We start from the raw sequence: 25,071 nt of genomic DNA on the forward strand, positions 1-25,071 counted from the left end.
GGGCCATAGCAGAGAAGGCACTGCAATTTCTAGAGAGGATCAGTCTGCAATGTGCATAATAATAATATAAAAGTAATTGGTGCTACTATTACACTTCTTTTCAGTTATTCAAATATTCCCTGTTCAAACAGCCCCATGAAGTAGGGCAGGATTATGTATTCCCCTTTTCCAGGTGGGGAGATTGAAAGACTATCACTTGTTACAGCTCATGCTTTTGAGTGCCCTTGAATCAAAGTATGAATTTTGCTATGCGGTATTTTCTCTTTGGAATCTGGCCGTACAGTGTTGGTTTTCCTCGAGGCGGCTTTGAGCTTTCTGGTAAGGCAGCCTAGAACATTATTGACCTTAGATAGGTAAGGAACCTAAGTCTTCTTAATTTACATTTCGGGAAGACTCATCTGGAGGATAATTAATGGCAGGATTTCACCCATCACTCAGCCCAGAATCACCTGTTGGCATTCAAGTTTGAGTTTGCTTTTATTCCAAACATTCCTACACTGGAGTAATCTCAAGATCCATCTAGTCTAGCATATCTGTGGCCGAAGAAGGCTCCAGTGGTGGAGATTCCCACTGCTTCTTGGTCACCCCTCACTTTCTGGAGATAAAGGGTTGGTCAGTCCCTCCTACCTTAGTGAGCTCTAGCAGCTTGAATCAATCTAAGCAGCCGAGAGTTTCTCTGCTTATTTACCAGAATGCATTGACTTGCTCCCTCTGTGGAATTATGGGAAATTTAAAGGACAGCTCCTAGTTCAAGCCCCTTTGTTCAAAGAGGGGTCCCAGTTTGGCAGTGGCATGATTTACCAGTTCCCCAGAGTTAGCTGATATTATAATGGGCAATATTATTGAGTAATAAACCTCTCTTTGAATGTTGAGTTTGGCTGTCCAGCTAAAAAAAATCCGCCATCATGTAATTTGCAGCAAAATAACTTGAAAAATCGATTCGCGTCCTAGAAGGCTGCTGCCGGCTGTACTGGCTGAAATGGAATCTGAAAGAAGCGTTTTGTGGCAAAGAAGTGAAGTTGGCATTGCCATTCAGGAAGAAGAGCCCCATTTGCTTTTCTATCCTGCAGCTGCAGTGGGTGGTGGGGAATGAAGATCCTCATGTTATTCCTTCCCTGTAACTCATACGGAAGAGAACGTCCAAAACACTAAACCTGCACCCCTTTTCCCATTCTTTTCTGGTTCAGTTCTTGTTGCAGGACTACTCTTAAATCCTTCCTCCCCCCCCCCCACCGTTCATTTCTGCAAATGGCATAATTCCCACATGAAGCTTAAAAGATAGATTGCTGTCAAAACAAAGCTGGCGTTAGGTTTCAGATCGTTTTTAAGAGCGTGGGGTGAGTGTGTGTTTTAATTCCTGTGAACTCCAATCTTCCTCCAAACAAGGTAATGAGTCCTGTGCAAACCTTAATTAAAACAGCAGTGACACCAGAGGCGAACCCTTTCACACCCCTCCATAGCGACCGAGTGCTTTAAAAGCTTCCGTCACCAGGAAATATCTCGCTTAGATGGATCATAATTGGTCTCAAGGTTGGGCAATCGGTGGCACGGGTTCCCACCCCAACCCACCCACCCTCTGCAATAGGCAGGAAGAACCAAGATCGCAGGACATTGCTGATTGCATAATCTCTCTCTTTCTCTCTCTCTCTCTCTTTCTCTCTCTCTCTCTGCTTTTGCTGTGTTTTTTTTTTCTTTCTGGCCAATTTAAAATTTGTCAAAGCCGGTCGTCTTCTGGATCACTGCCCTTTGATATTTTGTGCACTCCATTTGCCACAAACAAGCCGCAGGGCCGTGGTTCATGCTGACTCCAGCAGAAGTGAAGAACGTTCCATTTATCTTGCCCTGCCCGCTGCATGCTTGTTCATTAGCTGGGGGTTCACTGCCTCTGTTAACCCCTGGATGACTGCTATCATTCCCACCAAACGGCGGTTTTCGTGGCAAGAGAGAATGCCGCGTCCCCCAGCTGCTGGTGGAAGGTGGAAGGTTAGGGGTGTGGAGGGGTGTGTGTGGAGGGGGCCAATTTCAGAGCAGAGTTGCGTTTTCATTCAAAACTCGGTTTTTCAATTGGCCCTGGTTGGGAAGATATTGAATAATGTGACACTGATCTGCTAATTATCCATTTTCAAGTGCCCTAACTGAAATCTTCATTCGTTTTGTGTTTATTACAATGTCACTCAGTCTTACAACGTGCGGAGCCTCGGCATAAGCAGGAGAGGGACACCGCAGGGTGGAGGACAGCCTTTGCCTTGGCTGAAGGAGGGGTAAATCTTTCCCTGAAGCTGCTCTGCTTTTAAGGAAAGATGTGACTTTTGGTTTGCTCGGTTGGTTGGCAGAAATGAGTTAACCGGAAAAATGTGGGGAAGGGAAAAAATGGAGCTAACCTTGAGAAACACACTTCTAACTGCGGCTTTAATTTAATACAAGCCAGTGGAATGCCTTGCTACTGGGTACCATGTTATCTGGCACATATAGGTTAAAGGGTAGAATATTTCTAACATAAACCGTTGGTTCTCACAGAATCTGCTCTTTCTTTATAGGTAGATGCTTCAGGGCCTTGGTGACTCATTTACAGGGACACTGGGAAGGTGAAAAACAAGTTGACCCAGGTTATTGTTCTCTGCTAGGTTGGTTGGTGTCATAGTTTGAGAGCCATCATGGCAAATATCAAGGGCCTTCTTAACCCTGGTTCTTCTTTCTGCTGCCAAGAGGTATCTTGTACAGACTCATGAAATTGGATTCAGGGATGTGCTTTTGCTTGGATTTTGCTTAGCATGTTGGGCAAACCTAGCTAACTGTGATTAATTGATAAACCATGGTTAAACAGGCCATGGTTTAGTATGTTAACCCAATCTGTTTGACCCTAGAGGAAAGAATGGAGCTGGCATGTGATGGATCCCTCTGACTTGGTTCTTCCCACCATGTTGTCTTCCCACCATGTTTCTCTGTTATTTTGAGAAGGTGCTATTGCCTAACGCTGGAATTTTCTATCTATCTGGAAAAAGAGGTTGTGATCTTTGCTAGCCAGCATAGGATGCTGAGTTACTGGAACTTTTTGTCACTTGTTGACCAAACAACTTTTGACATTGATTTATTGGGCAACTGAAGTGTCTGCAACAGCATTCAGGATCATGGATCTGATATTGTCTTGACCTAGAAGATGTGAAAGTTTTAAAAAATGCAGTGATTCTGGAGGATGATTTTACTTGTTTTTCTATTTTGGGGCGGTCTTTGTCATGCCGGTGGCTTCCAGGTCTTCCGCAGGAATGCCACTGATTAGGGAAGAAGAATGATGTATGAAATGAGGTCCCTCTCTCCCTTACACACACAGTGTCACTCAGGCATAATGCTGAAAACAGGATGATTTAGCACAGTGTTTCTCAACCTTGGCAACTTTAAGACATGTGGACTTCAACTCCCAGAATTCCCCAGCCAGCCATGCTGTTGAAGTTGAAGTCTATGCGTCTTAAAGTTGCCAAGGCTGAGAAACACTGATTTAGCATGACATGAATGGCAGAAGTCTTTTCTTCCCCTTCGGTGTTCACATACTTTTGCTTCCATTTTTAGTTCTAAGGGCCGGGAATAGTACAGAATCTTAACTCTACTCAGCTTAAAAAAACCAGCTTTAGAAAATAAGTCATGATTTCTATATTCTTCCTAAGCCTTGTGGGTTGTATCCCAGCCTGTGCATGTTGTCTTCCCAACAGCCATGGCCAGGAAAACGTATGAAATGGGCCCAGTAGCCTCCATAACAAGCCATGATAATAACTAAAGAGTGATCTGTGCATTGCCACGGCATTACGTCATTGGTGTGATATGTCATGTCTGATGTATGTAGGTCAATTGCATCATTTGTGTTGTGCATGTCATTTGCCCTGCAGATGCCCATGATTGGGTAGCCAGGAAGAATGCTGTTTTTTCATTGCTCGTGGTGTAATGATATTTTAGTATCTTAGATTTCTTCCCATACAAAGGTCAAAGTAATCTTGGTCTATACTGCATTGGTTCCTGTGTCTTAATTAGCAAGTGAGCGAGGGGAGCATATGGCAGAGAGGTCATGGGGAAGGCATCTGTTTTGTTTGCTTCTTCATTTGTTCATCAGAGGATGTGAAGAGGAAAAAGCTGCTCTTCTTTTTTTTAAACAACTTTGTTAATTTTTTTTTAAAAAGACAGTAAAACTAGCAAAAGCTAATATGATGATGATGATGAAGAAGAAGAAGAAGAAGAAGAAGAAGAAGAAGAAGAAGAAGAAGAGGAGGAGGAGGAGACAAATTAGAAAAAAAGGATAGCGAAGATCAAGAGTGCAGAAAAAAGAGACAAAAGGGGAAAAAAAGAATTGACTCCTGACCCTCCTTGCAACAGGTATTAGTAACAATATACATCAAACTCTTGCTCTAAATATACAGCATAACTTCCATTATTTCTATTAACCCATATTATTTCTAATCATCAAATCCATACAACATAATTTCATTTTTTTCTGTTTCCTGCAAAAAGTCGAAAGAACTGCTCTTCTGACGTGCAGGAGGTACTCCAGGTTTGTTTTCCTTCTAAAAGACGAGAATCACATGTCCTGCAAGTAGAGGCTAACTAGCTCCCTGGAGGAAAAGGTGGAAGGGCTAGATGCCAAACAGTCCTCCTCCAGCTTGTCAGGGAAGACAAGGAGTTATTCTTGGCTTGGATATGAGAAGTGCTTCCAGGAGGGACGATGCCAAGAAGCTTCTCAGGAGATAGAACAAAACCAGGCATTAAGGATAAAGATGGAGAGATGTGACACAAAGGCCCAAGGTGGTCAAGAAGACTTCTTATTCTATGGAGCTTCAGAACGGATTCTTCACTGAGAATATTTTGAGACCTCTAGATGAAGAGAAAAGGAAGCTATGGGTGGTGATGAACAGAGTCTCCCTACTGAGATGGACCTGTAGGCCAGATAGCCTCTCTTCTTGGGGTGCACATTTGGGACATGATGGAAAGGCTCGAAGACTCTTTACACCCCTTAATAATCCTTTTACTGATCTATATGGGAGCAAATACCACAGCCAAACACAATCTTGAAGACGCTGTAAGGAAGTGTTGGGCAGGAGGGTGAAGAATCTGGAGGCTCGGTGTATGTTTTCTTCACTCTTTCCTGTTGAAGGATGTGGCCCAGGAAGAGAGGGAATACTGGAAGTAAGCAGATGGCTATGCAGATGTTGCCAGTGGGAGTGATGTAGATTCTTCCACAATGAGAAATATTTTGGAGATGAGGAACTCTTGGGAAGAGATGGGCTGCACCTCAGGAGAATTGGGAAAAATGTGTTTGGAAGGTGCCTTATAAATCTGATTTGAAGGGCTTGAATGATTTTTGTGGGAGAGGGAGAAGAGAGCCCAGAAAATAGTGCAACACCAAGAACTGAGTCTGGGATTGGAAAAAATTCTGAAGAACGTGGCATCGCCCAATAATGGGCACATACATACAGGAAAGAATAGGTCAAGTTAGATGACTCAAGGGTTTTAGTGCCTCTGTACAAATGCACAGAGTGTGAGGAACGATCAGGTAGAACTACAAGTCTTAATGCAGGATGGTGAATATATGTCTTCATAGGCATTACTGAAACCCGGTGGAATGAAACTCACATGGAATGCAAGGTTATGTAAAGTTGTAACTTACTTACTCAAAAGGAATAGGTCAGACCAATGGGGAACAATGTGTATGAAGGAAATGCACACATGAGCACAAGCATCCAGTCAAGAGCACTGGCTGAAAATACAAGGAAAGGAAATAACAAAAATATTACTGTATTGTGAAAGTGTGACATGGACTGTGAAGTTGGACAGAACATCTGGATGATGCCCACCTGAAGCAGACTGAAGAACTATCAGGGAGGAGAGACACTGTAAGAATGAGAGACTTCAGCTACCTGGACATTTGTTAGAAAACCAGCTTGGCTAAAACTGCAATATTGCAAGAATTCCTCAATTATCTTGCTGTTTCATTTTCCAAAAGATTGAAGAATGGACAAGAGGATCAGACCTGAGACAGCCCACTAAAGAGATAAAAGCAGTGGGACCTTAGGAGGAAGTAACCATGCCTTTTTGGGATTCAGATAAGAGAAATTAGAGCATATATGTGCACTAATTTCGGGAGCCCCAATTTTAAAAATCTGAGAGAAGTACTAGGTGGGATCCCTTGGATCCTTTGGTCAAAGTGGGCACAGGAGAATTCTCAGAAATAAGATCTGGGAGTACAATCACATATCACTCCAGTAACAAAAAAAATGGCTTAGGAAACTCTGTGGATGCATAAGGAGCTTTTGTTTAAGCTGAGAGATAAAAGGAACATATGTAGGAAAAGGAAGATGGGTGTAAACACCAAGAAGCTAATGGCCAGTGGCTAATATGGTTCTTGATGGGGTTGCACTACCCCAGACAGAGCCGGTACGTAATCTGGGGGTCCTCCTGGACTCACGACTCCTGTTCAAAGAGCAGGTGGCAGTCATGGCTAGGAGGGCCTTTGCGCAACTTCGTGTTGTGCGGCAGTTATGCCCCTTCCTTGATCGGGAGGCCCTCCACACGGTCACTCATGCCCTGGTCACCTCCTGGTTGGATTACTACAATGTGCTTTACATGGGGCTACCTTTGAAGAGTATCCAGAAGCTACAGCTGGTGCAGAATGTGGTGGCACAGACAGTTCTGAATGCCCCTGGGGGGCACATATAACACCGCTGTTATGTGAGCTGCATTGGGTCCCAGTTTGCTTCCGGGTCCAATTCAAGGTGTTGGTTATCACCTTTAAAGCCCTTCATGGCACAGGACCAGGTTATCTGAGGAGCCGTCTCACCCCTGTTATATCAGCTCGCCCCACTAGGTCCAGCAGAAGGGGCATGTTGCAGACCCCACCAGTCAAGGAATTTCGACTGGTGGGATCTAGAAAGAGGGCCTTTTCTGCTGTGGCCCCTGCTCTGTGGAACAACCTACCTCCCGAGGTGCGGTGTGTCCCCACTCTCATGGCCTTCAGGAAAGGTGTGAAATCCTGGCTATGCCAGAAGGCCTGGGGGCTGGATGGGGGCTTGCACCAGTGGAGGTGGCTTGTGGGGTAACTGATTTTGCCCCCCCCCATCATCTCGAATGTTTCTAGTATTTATGTATAGGGTTTGTTTTTACAATGGATTTTTAATGGATTAATTACATTATTTATGGGGTATTTTTAATTGTTTATGGGTTTTTTATTTTGATTGTGAGCCGCCCAGAGTTGCCCGTTGGGGAAGATGGGCAGCAGAATGAATGGATGGATGGATGGATGGATGGATGGATGGATGAAGTCTCTAGAAAGAAAGACCAACAGGGTAAAGCACAAAAAGAACTTACACTCACTAGGGAAGCTGAAAGCACAAGAGCATAGTGTGATACAGCTGCAGAGAGAGCAAAAGTAATCCTAGGTTGCACCCATAGAAGGAGAATGCCAGGAGAAATCATGGTTCTTCTCTATTATGTATGGGTGAGAATTTAGCATTCTAGGCACTGCATGTTAGAAAGGACACTGACATCCTGGAGAGGGTCCAGGGGAGAGCAACCAAGGTGATAAGAGGCCTAGAAGGAAAACACCTATGTGGGATGGTTGTAGGTATCTTTAGCCTTTGGGGGGAGACGATAGCAGTCTTCAAGAATCTGAAGGACCATCAAGTAGAAGTTGGGGCAGAGATGATCAGAGTTGTTTCAGAAGATAGGACAACGGGCTCAGATTTTGGTGGGACATCAGGAAGACTTATTTAGTGATAGCTTTTCAACAATGGAACACAGTAAGGAAGTGGTGGGCTCTCCTTTACTGGAGATGTTTAAATAGAGGCTGGATGGCCATTTTGGGGGATGCTATAGAAGTGGGTTCCTGCACTGGGCAAAGGATTGGACTAGATGATCTTCAAGATCCCTTCTAACTGTTATATTCTATAATTAATTAAATATATACTTAAAAGAGCATTGGAAATTGAGCTACCAAGTAGCCTGGGTAATTTTAAAGCAGTTTTCTAGTCAACTTAGCTACCGTACAGGCCACCTTTCTTAGCTCAGCTGACCTCAAAAGTCTTTATTAATGGATAAAAGAAGGAAGACCCACTGTATAGACCATCTTGAGCTCACAGAGGAAAGGCAGAATATAAATATAATGTAATAGTAGCAGCGGCAACAATAACAACAATAGTAATAAATATAACTTTAAAAAAGCTCTGTGTCCAATTGATACACAGCTGGTAGTTGTATTATTTGTTATTTAGTTGACTATATGATATTGAATCAATTACTGTAATGCAGTGTTTTGAGGGAATCTCTCAAAGCATACGATTTTAAGTTTTTTCCCCCAAACATAAAATATTATTTTACCCTGTAAAATATTCAGAAAAAAAAATAACTTGATTTTTTTGAAAGCTCAGGTTTTTGAGAGTAATGTGATCATCGGCAATGAAATGGCACAGTGCCAGATATCTCTGAAAATCCTCTAAATTAAAATAAGTACATACATAAGTAAATTGTAAGCCACCCAGAGTTGTCTGGAGTCAGGTGAAACAAATAAATATATGTATGTGTATATGAATAAATATATATGTATATGTGTGTACACACACACATTATATAGGCTTAGAGCAAACGAGGAGAATATTGTATTTTTGTACTTTCATGGCTTCTCTCTGAGTGAATGTTGGATTGTTGGTCCCTTGGTCTGACTCATCTTTCAGCCGTATACTTGGAGAATGGGTTGTTTTAGATATGAATGAGCTGAGTTTTCTTTCTAACCCTGGTTCACAGCATGATCATTGCTCCCATTAAGCAAGATAGAGTCCTTATGGCTCAGGATCCACAAATCTTTGACTTGATTCACAATCCCCGCCTGGAATTTTGCAGTTAAGAGAGGGAATTTCTCAAAGAAATTTTTGCTGAACTTGTTGAATTGGTTGTTGTTATTTTAAAGTGTGATGAGGAGCTTTGATTTATGATTCCACCTAGTCATATCTACCTTTCAGGTTTTGCTTTTGGGGAACTCATGTTAGAAGTAGGTGGATCTCAAGAACCTTCTCTGCTTTGCGATACAAGGGAATGGCCAGCTTTCTCCTCTGCTAGTGTTTGTTGCCTCTGAAGTGGACCCAGAGCAGAATTCTTCAGACTGTTTTGCTGAAGGTGCCATTCCTGACCTTCCATTTGGGTAGATCCAGAATAGGTCTTTGATATCAGTTGACTTTGGCATGGCATCAACATATCCTTGGAGAGCTGCTGATGGGAGTCATTCATTCATTCATTCATTCATTCATTCATTCATTCATTCATTCATTCATGACTTGCAACTCTGGGCAGCTGACGTAGGATTGGAAACACAAAACAAAATAACTGATAAACATAAAAAACACAAAAGTACAACACAACATAAAAAACATAAAAAACACATTGCAGTACAACACAACTGACGATGAACTTCAAATATATTAACATTGTGGAGTTCTTGGTGGTCTCTGAGTTTGGGTGTTTGCTTGCAGACATTCATTACCCAACTAGGTAACATCATCAGGGCGAGGGAGTGTGTGGCCTGTTTATATGCAATAGCTTGCCCTGCCAGTTTTGGTCGGGGTGTAGTTTCCTCCTTGGTGTAATTTCCTAGTTGGGTAATGAAATGTCTGCAAATTCAACCCTGAGGCACAGATATTCTCTTTTGGTATAACATCCCCCAAAGCGTTTCAGGATGGACTCATTCAGTGCATTGACTCAATGCTTGGGAAAAACCCAGGTTTTCAAGGCCTTAGGGAAGGCCGGTGGGGTTGAGTCCATCTGAATCTCAGAGGATAAGCTTTTCCAAAGGGCCAATGACACCCTTTACAACAACATACTCCTGAGATTTGGATGGCAAAGTTTTTACACCCTCCTTTGCAAAGCTTGTAGACTAGAGCCCTACCAATCTTGGCATGGTGTTTCACACAGATTGTTTGAACAAAACCACCATACAAAGCTGTCTATGAAGCAACAGGTCTCTTGTTTTTAAGAGGGAAGAGGAACAACTGTATCCCTTCCCTTTGCTCCCATTTGTAACTCTTTCTCAGCATTGGCCATTTGCTGGTGCTTGAAGAAGCCTGAAGTCTCCTTGCAGCCTTCCTGGGTAGCATGAACACCAGAGGCCTTTTGAGGTGGAACAAAGTGCCTCGTAGAGATTATTTGTCCTGCATCTCTTGGCTTCCACATTGCCTTTGTGGCGCAAAGCTTTCCAGCCAGGTGAGTTCAAGTTGTCCCCAGGATTTCTAAGTTAACCTGTTCTCCATCCCATTGCAAGAGGAACCTCCAACATGTCCTTAAGGTGCTTGAGGATTACGAGATCCACGGGGAGTGGAGAAGCATTCTCTTAATAGTGATTTGGAAGAGGTATAGCCCAAGGGGTCTTTGGGGAGATCCACAGAGGGATAAATGGGCAAGACCCCACTTCAGTGCCCCCAAAATAATTCCTTCCGTTGGGAAGGATTGTGGGCACAGAAGACTAAGAAGCCTGTATTTGGGAAGGAAATGCCACCCACCATGCGTTGGATTCTGCCTGCTAGCTATCTTCTGGGGCTTTATTACAAGGACGTGTTTTCCAGGGTTGATTTTAATTAATTGTCATACCCCAGCTACTGTGTGTGTGTGTGTGTGTCATGAAGCCCATCCATGCCAGTTTCTACTTTAGGGAAGATAGGAAATGTTGTTTAAAAACCATGCCAAAGACCAGCCCCTCCACTCCTCCAACTTATACCCAAGGCAAGCGATATGTTGCTGCTTACATCCTGCAGATAAGACAGATCTGTATAATTCTGCTTCTGCTAACAAAAGGAAAAGGAAGGAGCTGTACAAGGGCTTTGAAGTATCTTTACTTCTTCAGGCTTTGGAGATGTCACCAACCATTGCTCAAAAGCCTTTAATGAAATAAAGGCTAAAAACTTGATCTTCTTGGTAGGCAGTCTTCTGGTGCAGCCATTCCAATTTCAGTGCTGGTGCGGTGCAGTTGCGGAGAGCGTGCCCACCGGCCTCAAACAAAGGAGGATAACTTCCCACAAGCTTTTCTTTTCTTTCCCTGATCCTGCCAAACTTACAACATAATTTTGCTAAACAATGACATGCACACCGCTGACTCCCAGACAGAATCGAGGGGGGTGCGTGTGTGTGTTTTCCAATAATCTACAGAAGCCGCAAATATTTACCTGTGCTTTAATATTACAGAAAATTGAATTTCTGTGGAATATTTAAGTTTTTCTCCCCTGTCTCTGCCCCCTAGCAAATACACCCCCCCCCCCGGCCATTCAGCGTTAGGCTGAACATCTGGCAGCGAAAGAAACCCATTCCCTGGCATTTAATTGTACGCGGGGCTTATGAAATTGATTTGAGGGCTTAGCCTTTTACAATACCCAGTGAATACAAAACATTTCTGACAATCAATCAATGAGGGAATAATAACTCCTTATTCCTCTTTCTCTTCTCCCCCCCCATTGTTACCTTTTCCCTTTCTTTGGGAGGATAAGGTTCAAATGCCAAAAAATCTTTTATAGACACCACTTTTAAATTAAGCAGAAAAATGGACATTGACACATTTGTTAATCTCACCCGGTCATTATCGGGATTCCGTAGTGTGAGGGCAGAAGGCAGTCTCCAATACACGAATGCTCGCTTCCTGGATCATGTCTACTGTCTTGCAAAAAAGAAGAGAGAGAGAGAGATTTCCTCTTAGTTTCTTTTTCTAAATGACACCATGACTCTGGTGCTATAAATGTTCACACATACCCAGTTCCAGCAGCAGGGAAGTGAGAAGCTTTTCAATCATGTTTAAAAAATTTGGGGCGTACATTGCAAGGCCTATGGAGAAGGTAAAAATATACTATGGAAGTTTGTTGCAGCTTTCAAACTAAAGCATTTTTCTTCTTTTACTCTGTTTAGCTGAACACAATGCCAGAAGGGTTTAGAAATACTCAGTTTAGAGTGTCTCTCGCAGAGAAGGTGTTGGTTAAATCTATGTTTCTTAAACTTTTTTCTCTCAGGACTCCTTTCCACTTTTAAAAAGTATGGAAGACCCCAAAAGGGCTTTTGTTTGTATGGGTTATATTTATCAATATTTACCATATTAAAAATTAAAATGGATGCATTCATAGAATATTTATCTATTGAATCATGTAAAAATAACAACATTAAGCCCATTAGATATTAACATAAATAAAACATTTTCATTAAAAAACCCTGTATTTTTTAACAAATTAAAAAAAAAGAGAAGAGTGTCATTATTTTAAATTTTTGCAAATATCTTCAGTATCTGGCAAATAAATTTGATTTCAAGGACCCCTGAGAGGGTCTTGGGAGACCCCCAGAGGTGCTAGCACCACACTTTAAGAAACACTGGGTTAAATAAAGTGGAGTAAAGATAAATGGTGTAGCTAAGTTATTAGCCTGAGCAAATCTCATCTCCTCTTAGGAGCCCAAAGGACCCTTCATGCCAGCAACTCTAAACTCTGCTCATTGCAGGAATCCAAATTAAACTGGGTTTCTGACCATCATCCTTCTAAGCAATTGGCCTCGTTGTCTAACTGCTCTTCCTGTTAGCAGGAGGGCATGACATGCAAGGAAAAAAGGAGGGGGAGGGAGAAGGAAGGTAGAAACCTCAAGTAGAGTTTTGTGTGCTGCCTCTTGACTTCACATATCTTCCTCCTCTCTCTTCCTCTGGAATTCCTTCCCCTCCTGGTTATATACTGAACTTGGTTTCTTACAAAATAGTTTTTCCTGGCTGTGATTTGAGTCTTTCCCTTGGTTGTCCCATGAATGACTGAAATAAGGTCATTAATTATCCCACTCGCTCCACCAACCCATTCTTTGTTGAAGAATTGCCTGCTTTCTTTTTGAAAAACCCTTGGCCTTTTGGAGCCCCTCACCTGATGAGAAGTGTGGGTGGGGGGATGTCTTGTTTATCAACATTTGGGGGGATTTTCTAAAAAAAACCTTTCCAGTTGATCCAACAGCTCTGAAATTTCCTTGTAGTCTCCCATCCAAGCATTAGCCAGTTCCAACCTCTGGGGGATTCACCAAGGCCAGATAAATGTTACCACCTGCTTTAACTGATTCACAAATGGCATAATGGTTTGCTTGCAGGACAGGCTTACTCTTGCTTCACCAGTCGTTTACTTAGCTCAATTTTCAAGGTAGCCAACATTTTAATTTGGAAACACTGCCAAAAGATCCACCAGTTGTGTCTCTCTTGGGAGCGCTTTTCAAATTTGGGGAACAACTTCGAAAGGCCTTTCTAATTACCATCCTTTTCTTCCTTCAAAGTGAAATTAATTTTTCCTGAAGTCTAGATACTTTAGGGATGGGCCTCCTAAAAGATCCCTCCACTCCGTAGAGCAGTGTTTCTCAACTTTGGCAACTTTAAGATGTGTGGACTTCAGCTCCCAGAATTCCCCAGCCAGCAAGTGTGAAGGTAGCTTGTTTTCTGTCTATCTGCAACAATTGATATGAAGGGAGGAAAAACCTGAAAAACTGTGTTTTTGCCAAGAGTGTGATTCCTTTTACATAATTTTATTTGGGTGTGTGTGTGAGTGCGTGCACGTGCATTTGGTTTAATCTTCTATTTAAATGGATACAGGGTTCCCTTTGTTTGGCACAAGCTTTGCTTTGTAATCTTTTGATGACAAAATACAAGTTACACAGATATGGAGAGTCACCACTCACCTTTCCTTCGAGGGCACTCAGCAGAGGTCTTCAATTAAGAGCACTGAACTCTTACATCTTACAAGGAATTGGGAACATGTAACTAATGTGTTCTCTTTAATGTCTTCTGGAGCATGCGTGTGCCTGAACAGAGGGGTTCTGAATAGAACATGCTGGGAGAAGGCAGATATTGGAACAAATACAGGAAATAGTCAGTTTGATTTCTCAAAGGATGTTTTCCTCTTGAGTTTTTTTCTTCCTTACTGGTAGAAGGTGGCTTGAATTAGTTGGTTCAGCTGGCGTGGCTGTTAATATGGCAAAAAAGTTGAGTTTTTTAATGTTAAGAACTGGGGCGTGATGACTGTCAGGGTAAGTATTAACAACGTGGGTGGGAGCAGATAAGGGGATTTTTCATTTTCTCTCCTTCTTTAGGGGAAGGGGCAAACACATGAGTTGTCAGGACAGGCAAAAAGGATACGTTTTTGCTTTTGCTTTAACCCAAACATAAAATTACACAATAAGACGCAGGGACAGCTGTTCGTTTGCTATGGCATTTTTGAAAAATATAGCTTGCATTCATAGAGGATGTGTCTGTCAGTAGCCATAAGCTACACCAGATAAGTGGAATCGTTGTTTTGGAGGAAAAATAGCTCTGAATATGAGAGGCTAAGAACTAAGGACTGCAACTGTAAATGTGGATGGCAACCTACTTGTGGTTTTCGGAAGCATCGTGCTGGCCGTTGTAGGAAGGAGGTTGCTGGCCCGAAATGAAAATGCAGCTGTTTTTAAACGATATGGTAGGAATAAAGCAAGAAAATCAGCCCTTGCAGAAGGGGCTGGCAGAGCGACCCACGGCTGATGGGAATGAGAGTGCTCCTTTCCTGCCTGTTAGAGACACCGGTTCCCAGCACCTCTGCAGCTCATTTTCTTTCCAGCCTCAACATCGACTGCCCACATCAACATCCACTGCCCACTTCCTGTACCCACCCTGTCCCCTCTCGGGGCCTTGGAAATTCAAACTTGCTTTAAAATCTGGAAGCGATCCTTCTGCACAAGCTGCGACCTCCCTAGAATTGCATAAATGCTTTCTCGGTATTTCCGTTGTCTGGCTCCTGCTGCCGATAGGCGTCTGTGTCGGGAAGCAGGATGGTGCCTCTATAGGGTGGGGTGGCCTTTGGGCCGGGGGGGTGGAATTGCTCATACGTACATGAAATGCCCCAAATAAATAATGCATTTCTGAACCTTAGGAAACTGGCTGAGTGTGTCTTCCCCTCCTGTCTCTGTGGCGCTTCCCTTTCTCTCTCCAAGTCCCTGACAAGCATCTTTACTTTTGATTTCAGGCACCCCGGAGTTAAACCCGGCTGAGCGGAAGGAACTGGAGGCCAAGCTGAAGGAACGGGAAGAATTCCTAATTCCCATTTACCATCAGGTAGCTGTACAGTTTGCTGACTTGCATGACACGCCCGGCCGAATGCAGGAGAAGGGTGTCATTACAGTAAGTATTATGAATCTTTTTCTTACTAATGCTGTCGAAAGCTTTTTTGCATTGAACTGTTGCTAAGAAAGCCCTCCCAAACCTGCATTTTGAAAGGGGAGGGGGCAGAAGAAGAAAGGTCTCAGCCAGCCTGGATTATGCCAACAGCGTGGCCTGAATATTAAAAGATTTTAAAGGACAGGTGAGGGCCCTGATAGCTTTGGAGAGATCCTTGCTGCTCTGGTTCTGAAGGTGGGAGGAGGGGGGAGCGCACTTTGGAAAGCAACAGAAAAGCTAGAATTCAGTGGAGTTCAGGTGTCTCCCATGTCTGTGCGACCATAAGAAGATGCTTGGACATCAGGTTAAAGAATTGGTCTATTCCGCTTGTAGCTAGGCAGGGAGGAAGGAAGGAAGCGGAAGGAAGGGGAGGAAGGGAGGGAAGGAGGAAGGGGAGACAGGGAGGGAGGAGACAGGGAGGAGGAAGGAGAGAGGAATGAAGGAAGGAGAGGGAAGAGGGGAGGGAGGAAAGGAGGGAGGGAGGAAGGAAGAGGGAGGGAGGGAAGGAAGGAAGGAAGGAAGGAAGGAAGGAAGGAAGGAGGGAGGGAGGGAGGGAGGGAGGAGAGGGAAGAGGGGAGGGGAAAGAGGGAGGGAGGAGACAGGAAGGAAGGAAGGATGGAGAGAGGGGAGGGAGGGAGGGAGGAACGAAGGAAGGAAGGAAGGAAGGGGAGAGAGGGAGGGAGGAGACAGGAAGGAATGAACAATTAAGGGGCTCCCAGAGATGAAGGTAAAGAGACTGTGGTTTTAAGAGTCACAGTTATGCCAGTGTTGGGGCCTGGGGTTCCACAGAAGGGGGAGGTAATTCCATTGGAGAAGTACAACTGCACAAGATGCTGACGAGACCGTCCTGAAATTATCCTGGTCTCGTTTGAACACTCCCCCACCTCAGGGGTGGGAGGGAAAGGCACGGAAATCCCCTTTGCTGAATGGTGGTGAGAGGAGCTGCAGCCACGTCCCGTTCCACGGCCACCTGTTTGCAGCCAGCCCCCCTTCCCTGCTCTGAATCCCCCAGGCACTCTGATCGATTCCATTTATGCTACCTATTACACAACAAAACACGATTCTGGGTCTTTACATGTCGCCGGGCTTTGTTACACTCCGTGTCGGGTGAGCCCCGCTACGAGCCGTAACTCCTGATGCTTATGCAAAGTTTTTCTGTGTCCCCCCCCCCCCTTCACTCTGTGACTGCAATGAAGTCTCGCCTGTTTATCTCTCTGACAAACCAGCTTGTAAGCCAGCATTTTGACCTGCAGACCATGGTCTCTGCCCTTGCCTTAGAAAAGCAAGAAGGGCCCAATTGCCTCTACTTTTGCAACAAGTCAGCTTGGGTGCCTCCCCGAGCCACCACCTGTGGAACAGCAGCCTCATTCGAACGCATCTGATTGAACTGGGAATCGTGGGTTGCCTGGGCACGCTTACATGGAAACAAATGCTACTGAACAAAATGGTTTTACCTGCAAGGAAATGCAGCTCTGAATCCTCCTCTTGGTTACGCTTCTTTTATTAAGCAGACGTCCGTCTTCTTTCCCCTAGAAATAGTACCTGGCTCTTGACAGAGCCTGATTGTGGCTTTAAAAAAATAACCTCTCTGCTCCATCCTGCTTGTGGGGGGAATGAGGGATTTTATGTTGCTTTTAAAAATAATTTTAAAAAAAACCCTCAGTTGGATTCATGATGGGCCTTTTCCACAAATGAAGAAACGTGGCTGGAGGCAAGGGTATCCTCTCAGTTGTTTTGGGGTTTTTTTTGTACAATGTTATTAAAGATGTTTAAAAAAGAAAATACAAACTAATATAAAGTGAGAAAAAGAAAAGAAGGAAGAACTTAAAGAGAGAGCTAAAAGTGCAAGAAAGGAAAAGGAAAAGAAAAATAGGGAAGAAAGGAAAGAAAAGATACAAAAAAGAAGATAGCTTCCGATCTTCTTTACAGCAGTTATAAGTACAATTATAAATTTACCTCTTACACTATGGTTCCAACATAGCTCTCTTCTTTCTATAACCTATTCTGTCTAATCATCAAAACCATAAACCATAAGTTCATTTTTCCCGTTTTCTGCAAAAAGTCCATAAGGGGTTTCCAGTCAGCAACAAACGTTAGATATTGTCTCTCGGATTCTTCTTCTAGATGGCCTTGCCTTTTACCCCGCCTGCTGTTCCCAAGCAGTCCGTAATTCCAAGCTTTTTATCTTTCCCAGTTCCCGTATCACTTTCAAGTCTGGGCAGGATGAGTTTTTCGGTAATCAGGGGAGAGGGGTGGGGGCAGAAGAGAGAGCAAAGATGACCAGGTTCAGAAAGAGGTAGCAAAACACATGGGCAGAGGGGATGGGTTCGTTCTCCAGAGCTCCCAGGGGAAGGGCAAGAGCCACGGGGAAGGTCTGCAGAGGGAGACGCAAATGGGACAGGAGGAGGAATTTCCTGGCTGTGAAAGCCACGGAACAGCCTGCATGGTGGGGGTCCATCACTCGAGGTTTTCAAGAAAAGGTTGGGCAATCTTTGGGATGGTCCGAGGATTCCTGCCCTGGGCAGGGGGCTGGACTAGATGACTTCCAAGCTCCCTCCCAACCCCAGGATTGTGTTCTCCTCATAGAGAGTGTGTTTGGAAGCAAAAAAAAAAAAACAAAAAGGCCTGTGGAAGCCAACGTCATGTTGCGTTCCCATATCAACTTGAGGTAAAATGGCATATGGCCCCAACGACTAACTGATGCGGTTACGGGGGAGTTAATTGCTCTCCTTTCAGCTCTTTCCCAATAAAACCATTTTGCACAGGCGGGGAGGAGACCGTCCCTCCGTCTTACATGATTGCCCGAGCAACTTAAGAATTTGTGTTTGACAGAAAAATGCACCATGTAGTAATTTTCGCTCGGAAAAAGCAATTTTGCCTCTGTGTACCCAGATTTATTTATTGATCTCGAATATTTACATTCTGCCTTTCAAGCCTCCAAGGTGGCTGACGATAAGTGAAAATGAATACATGATAAACATCCCATTGTTTTGACGGGGAGATTAGCTCTGTCTTGAAAAGTAGCATCCATAATGTAGATTAGAGCAAATCTCGTCATGTTGGAGAGATACTGGTGGAATGAGTGGGGGCTTCCTCCCCCATCAGCTCTTCATGCTATAAAACATCCTCCGATCTTTGTTCCTTTGTTTTAGTTACGGAGGGTGGTTCTTGTATCTTCACCTGCACAGGCTTAATCCAGAACTGCTCTGTTGTGGGTTGGGTGGGACGCGCGGCCTTGATCCTCCACTCTCATTGTGAGCTCTCCTCTCTGCACTCTTCTTTCCACCCCTAACGCACCCAGGATGTCCTCGAATGGAAGACGTCCCGTTCGTTCTTCTACTGGAGAATACGGCGCCTTCTTCTGGAGGACTTGGTCAAGAAAAAGATCCACACTGCAAATCCTGAACTGACCGATGGCCAGATCCAGGCAATGCTGAGACGCTGGTTTGTGGAAGTCGAAGGCACAGTTAAGGTACCCCCTGATACACGTTGATTGATTTATGTCTGCCTCTTCCTCTGCCTCGTGACTGTTTTGGTTTGTTGGTTTCACATCACCCTCATGGCTATAAAATGAAAATGCTTGGGGGAGAACCTGCTGAAATCTTAGATCAATGTGGGATCAGGGAAAATAGCTAGAATTTTTGTCTGGAGGTATAATTTACCTACAAGAAAAAATGATTAAAAAAGAAGAAAACACGGCCAGGTTGAGTTAAACCGTCACAAAGTGCATAATTTATTCAGGTGCCAGAATTTGGGCTATTCTTGTGCGTAATTTTAGAGCAGAGGATGATTGATGATTGATATATTCTCTTCCATTTAGATTAATTTTAACACCGAAGAGATTTGGGGGGTTGGAGGTTGTTATGAAGAAGCCTGTGTAATTATAAGCAGGCCTTATACAGCAGTGACTAGGAAGAGAAATTTACAGGGAAAAATAATTAAACTTATTGTAATATATCCTGAGCTCTCTACAGAGGGCAGCAACTAAGCCTCCACAGAAAGATATTCATGTACTTAAGTCAGTGTTTCTCAACTCTGGCAACTTTAAGACATGTGGACTACAACTCCCAGAATTCCCCAGTCCACACATCTTAAACATTGCCAAGTTTGAAAAACACTGACTTAAGAAGACTGGTTCTGTTTGATTTGGTTTTGGTCCGCTGCATAGACAAATCCAGTCGGTTCCACATCCTGTGCCAAAAAAACCTGAGTTTTAGTGCAGCCAGTCAGACTATACTTGATCGACAGTTTCAAAGCACACAGTTCTTATTTCATCTCCATGTTTGGTAGAAGTCTACTTAAGCCAAACAAAAACTAAAAATACAACAGAGAACTACGTGTACATTTCTTGAAAATGGAAACTATGTATGGACTATCTGGCTCCCATCTTGGTTAGCTAGACTTTTGACAATGAGGTTCTGAAGCTCAACTGTCTGCTTTGTAGGTTACCTGAGTGGTGTAATAACTACTTTTTTTTTTTTTTACTCCAGTATCATATGGAGGTATTGTTACTTATCCATCACACCAGCTTAACCATGTTCTGTGGACACTCAATGGAGTCCTGCTGGCTTGGCAGCACAGAAAGTTTTCTAAAGACTCATGAGTTCAGGTCATTTAGCCAAGCACTCATGATCCCACCCCTTTTGAGCGTAAGTGATTGTTCCCATGATAGGCCAGTCCTTCAGAAAAGATTCCCTCCACACTAAAATGCTGAGAAGGAAGGTCCTGGGTCCCATCAATCCAGTTGACAGGTACAATCAGGTCCAGGTCTCTTCTAAAATCTGGTAAGGACCCTCAAACCAAAATTCTATCATTTCCCTAGGAGTTGTTGCATATTTAAAGCTCTCGTCCTTCCAGTTCCAGGAGAAGGAACTGTAGTCTTTTCTACCTTGCTAATAGGAAATGGGCAGAGAATTAAAGCTTCTATTAGAATTCTCTTCTATCAGAATTAAAGCTTGCTTAGTGTCTTCTCTATCATATTTTTAAGTATCAGCAGTGTTTCCTTCCCCGTTGCGGTTAGCAGTTGGCACTCTCCAGAGCTAATAGCTGGGCATCTGGTTTTTGAAGTAGGAAAAAATTAGAGATCCTATTAAACTGGAAATGCTGCAAAAGGGAGAGAATGTGTTTGCGTTGGGGGGGGGAGGTGGAACTTGTTTTCTGGAGAGTTGAGAGCTTTTGAAGGTAGTGCCTTAGCGGCTTTATTATTATTTTTTTTAAGCCAGGCATCTAGTTAGCTAATACATTACACCAATCAAGGAGAGTTATCTTAAGCCACAATTAATCTGCTCCCTGGCATATGTTGATAGGAAAGCATCATGCTGTTTCTTAATTAAAGGCAAACGGATTAAAAATGATTAATAAGGGTATTAAATATTCGTCTAAACTAAAGCTTTGGGAATCTTGGGCAAATCCTTGCTTTGCTCTGGCCTACCAAATGGCAGACATTTGCAGCTCAGAAGGGACAAGGTGGGCCTGCAACGGGACAGCCCTGAGCTGCCTCATTGATCACTTACAAGCACCTTGATTTGTATGAGGGAATATGCTGCTGATAGCCCTGAAATGCCAAAATAACATTTCATTCATTTATTTATTTATTACATTTGTATGCCGCCCATCTCCCCCGGCAGATAAATGTGAACCGCTTGGCAGCTGTTTTGATCATTAGCTTTGACTACCATGGATTTCATAAAAGCACCAACTCTCTCACTTCACTTTGCTGAATTTTGTAAGAAAATAACTGGGAGGGCAGGCAATCTGTTCATTCAAGAAATAATTCTCCCTTTTACGGGACACCAGTTTAATTCTTTTTCTTGGAAAAATCACAAAGCAGACATATTGGAAAGCTATGTGAGTTGAAATCAAAGTCCCCCCTCCTTTTAAATCTTATGTTTTACAATATGGATGGCATTTTAATTTTTTAAAAGCTTTAAGGCTTGGTTGCATCACTGGGACAGAGAATGCCGTAGAATTCCCCAAGATATAGCATTGTGAGGAATGGTGTATCCTGTCAGTTAATATTCAGTTATCTCATTCTTAGAAGAATATTTCTACTTTAGTGTCACATTTTGGTAATACCAGAATCCCTGTAAAGGTCATCAGTTGACTATTAGCTCATTAAGTAACCAAAGATAGTTCACATAAAATACTGTATAATCTATGTGATATTTCAAACATTTATTTACATTAATGTACTGATTCTTGGCCATAAAAGCATTTTCATCATGTTAAGTCCCAGGAACATTATAAAATAAAAGGGTTGCACCAAAACAGGAAAGAGAGAAATGCTTTTTGCAATTTATTTCAACACTTGTGAAATGCAATTCTCCCAGTGGGGTGCAGTAGTTAAGATGTTGGATTGGGAGCAAAAAAACTCACATCCAAGTCAACCTTCAGCATGGAGTTCATTGGGGGACTGGGGGCCCCTGACCTTCAGCCCATGTAAGCCAACTTTAGTTCTTGGAAAAAAGAGTGACATAAATGTAACTCTGGTCTGTTTTTTGTAAAAATTTGGCTAGTTTGGCATAAACATCTTTAAGTTGCCAAGGATGAGAAACATTTCCCTATACAGGCATACCTTGGAGATATTGCGGGTTTGGTTCCAGACCATTGCAATAAAGCAAATATCACAATAACACAGTAACACAATTTTTTTGGTTTTTCAGTGCATATAAAAGTTATGTTTACACTCTACTGTAGTCTATTAAGCTTGCAATTAAGCACACCTTAATTTTAAAATTTCTTAAAATAGGACAACAATGAAGTTTGCTGCATCGATTGACTCTTCCTTTCATGAAAGATTTCTCTGTAGCATGCAATGCTGTTTGATAAATGCAATATCTGTGAAGCACAATACAGGTAGTCCTTGACTTACGACCATTTGAAGATACAGCGGCACTAAAAAAAGTGACTTATGACTGGTCCTCGCACTTACGACTGTTGCACCATCCCCGCAATCACATGATCAGAGTTTGGGCTCTTGGCAACCAGCGTGTACTTACGATGGTTGCAGCATCCCAGGGTCATGTGATCATTATTTGTGGCCTTTCCAGCTGGCTTCCAACAAGCAAAATCAATGAGGGAAGCCAGTTTTGCTTAACAACCATGTGATTCACTTAATGACCGCAGCAAAGAAAGTCATAAGCAAGGCTCGCTTATGTTTTGGTCCCAATTGTGATTGTAAGTCAAGAACTATCTGTAAAGCAAAGTGCAATGAAACAAGGTATGCCTGTAGTATAAAAGGAAATGCTTAGAAAACACCTAAAGCAAAAAGGAGATCTGTTGTGAAATGTATCAGTGTGTTTTCCCCCCTAACTTGGGTGAATTTTAATATCCTTTTATAAAGACTGTTCACCCCTCTTTTCCATTCCTCTGGATAAAATTTTGGAAAGTGATTTTTTGGGGGGGGGGGCAGAATCAGTACAATTTGGTTATGACTTATATGACCTTGCAGGAATTGAGGCAGATGAAGCCTACTCCCCCCGCCCACCCAGGCTCGCTCTCAGCTATTTATTTCGATTCAGTAAATTTCATCCGAACAGAAAAGCAGGAGAGCATCACCTAGCATGGCATTCCACATCTCTGTTCCTGAGATTTTTTCTTTTTTCCTGAAAGAGGAAATGTCTCGTGGTCAGGGTTGCATCCATTGGTAAAGAAACCGTACACAAAGGGGATGAGCGGAGAGTGAAAATCATACAGTTGCTGCCGTGTGAATTTTGAACTTTGCCTTCTTTTTAAAAATTGCACGCAAGTGAAAAAGTCAAATGCAGGGGCTACATGGCGTAGATTCAGTCCCCAAAGGGCCAACTTGTTCCGGATTATCCCCGGAGCTCCCAAAGATGTCCTGTGGCTGCTGAGGCTCCAGCCAAGCTCTTCCCCTTACCCGGTGCCTTCGCTGGCCAGCGCTCACATGGCACTGACCACTGCAGAGGCGAAAGGGTGACCCTTCAAGGGGCCGGCAGCTGTTTCCAACCGTGAAGCAGCTCCTGGGCTGGAGCTTTTTGACGCGGAGGCTGCTATTAAATCAGGGTGCAGAATTCATTGTCATTCTGACTTGGACTTCATTAGCAATATAACAGAGAAGGATTGTGCACCTTTAAATGATGAGCTTTTGTGTTTAATTACCCAAATAAAATGACATAAATATGAATGAGCACTAATGGTGGTACTTGGGGTTTTTTTCCCCTGGAAACCATTAACGATTCTTAAATGATTTGTAAAGAAAATGAGAGGCAAAGAGAAGCAGTGAGATGGCTATTAGGGTTCAAACACACTCCTGAATTATTATATAGTCAACTACCTAGCAAATACAGAGAACTAAATGATCTTGATCTTGCTCCCTCCTAATTTTTTTTCCTTCTAAATTTACTGCTAGTCTCCCCCCCCCCCCCAAGGCCGACAGCATTTTGATCTCTCTTCTGATGTTCATTAGTTCAAAAATGGGGATTGGCTTCTTGACTGCGTACAAGTAAGGAAGACAGAAGATTTCTGTCTTGCAGAAATCGCTAAGGTTATTCTTGCTTCTGTTAGAGCGAATCGCCCACAAGGACTAGAAGCACACATACTGTAAGCAGGGCCACCCACCCTGGCCCTTTTTAAAGTAGCCCTTAAAACATGGTTCAACAGGCCTGGGTTAGAATGGGTAGTAGACCCTTTGTGGGGCGTTGTTGTTTTATAATGGATTATTTTCTCCAGACGCTTCAGTGATATTTTTGTGTTTTTATTGTTGTTCTAAGTTGCTCAGAGTAGTAACAGATTGGGGCAGCCTGTAAATCAGACAAGTAAATAAATCCGCAATTGGAAGCTACGACATTAGACACTTTTAACAATATGATTAAAGCTAGCTAGATAGTTCAGCTTTCCTGCTGCTGCATAAATAATTTCTGGAATTTATACGGATAGAATTGGAGAAGCCTGTTGAGGAGGCGAGGCAGTTATCTTACCTGATTTAGTGCTCCAGAGAATTCCTTTCTGTTAGCTGCAGCACATGAGAATTGGTGTCTAATGACACCTCGGAGGGCCACAGGTTCCCCACAGCCACTAGAGAAAAAGGGTGGTGGCCTCCCTGGGGGTTGCCAAGAAACATCTGGTTGACTCCCATATGATCCAGACAGCAGCTGCTTCTCCTTCTCCTTCTTGCTTTCTCTTTCACGCTGTTCTCCCCCCCCCAAAAAAAGCTGATGTACCTCTAGTTTAATTGGGGCAGGAGATAGCAGTGTGGCTTCAGCATGTGAGTCAGGTGACATTTGGATGGATTAGGCTAGCTTGGGGCCCCACTGGATAGGAACAGGGGACCAGAAGACCTAAGTGGTGGACCAAGCAAGGAAAGTTACATTAGAAGGAAGGAGAGCAAGGTAGCTTTGACAAACGCAACTGAAGATTTTCTAGCGGGGCAGAGCCTTGTCTAAAGACATAGAGGCAGCTTTTTATGCTCTCTGAAGACCACAGGGCCCCCAGACTCTTCCCAGCCTTATTTGGGAGGTTGAGGTTGAACTCTTTGCAAGCACAGCAAGTCCTCTGCTCCCTAATTACAGCTGTTCTTTAAATCATGCCTTCGTTAAGCTCGTCAACAGCTCTAGCTTTTTCTTGGCAGGCCTACTTGTGGGATAGCAACAAAGACCTAGTGGAGTGGCTGGAGAAACAGCTGGCAGAGGAAGAAGGTGTCCGCTCAGTGGTTGACGAGAACATCAAATACATTTCCAGGGACTACATACTCAAACAGATACGAAGGTAAGACAGCTCTACAACACTCAGGTGCTTCATTTTCCATCCACTTGAGATGGAATTCTGAAATAGGGGTTTCTATAAAATGCCAGTGGTCTATCTTAGAGTTGCTGGCTAGGAAAAACCTGCAGGGTTGATTAATTTGGAATAAT

At 43.3% G+C, this 25,071-nt stretch overlaps 1 protein-coding gene across 6 annotated transcripts in view; it reads left to right on the forward strand.

Moving 5' to 3' along the window:
* Positions 1-25,071, forward strand: part of ACACA (acetyl-CoA carboxylase alpha) — a 237,437-nt gene that overhangs the window by 205,114 nt on the left and 7,252 nt on the right. For all 6 annotated transcript variants that reach the window (XM_088152435.1, XM_088152437.1, XM_088152436.1 and 3 more), the window contains 3 exons: positions 15,009-15,163; positions 18,501-18,671; positions 24,789-24,925. In XM_088152435.1, the coding sequence (XP_088008561.1) occupies positions 15,009-15,163; positions 18,501-18,671; positions 24,789-24,925 (463 nt within the window). The remainder of the gene's footprint in view (positions 1-15,008; positions 15,164-18,500; positions 18,672-24,788; positions 24,926-25,071) is intronic.

This window comes from Python bivittatus, unplaced genomic scaffold (assembly GCF_059951505.1).
Source record: "Python bivittatus isolate LINGU-HERP-01145 unplaced genomic scaffold, Pbiv_v1 ctg000690_np1212, whole genome shotgun sequence".
NCBI lineage: Eukaryota > Metazoa > Chordata > Lepidosauria > Squamata > Pythonidae > Python > Python bivittatus.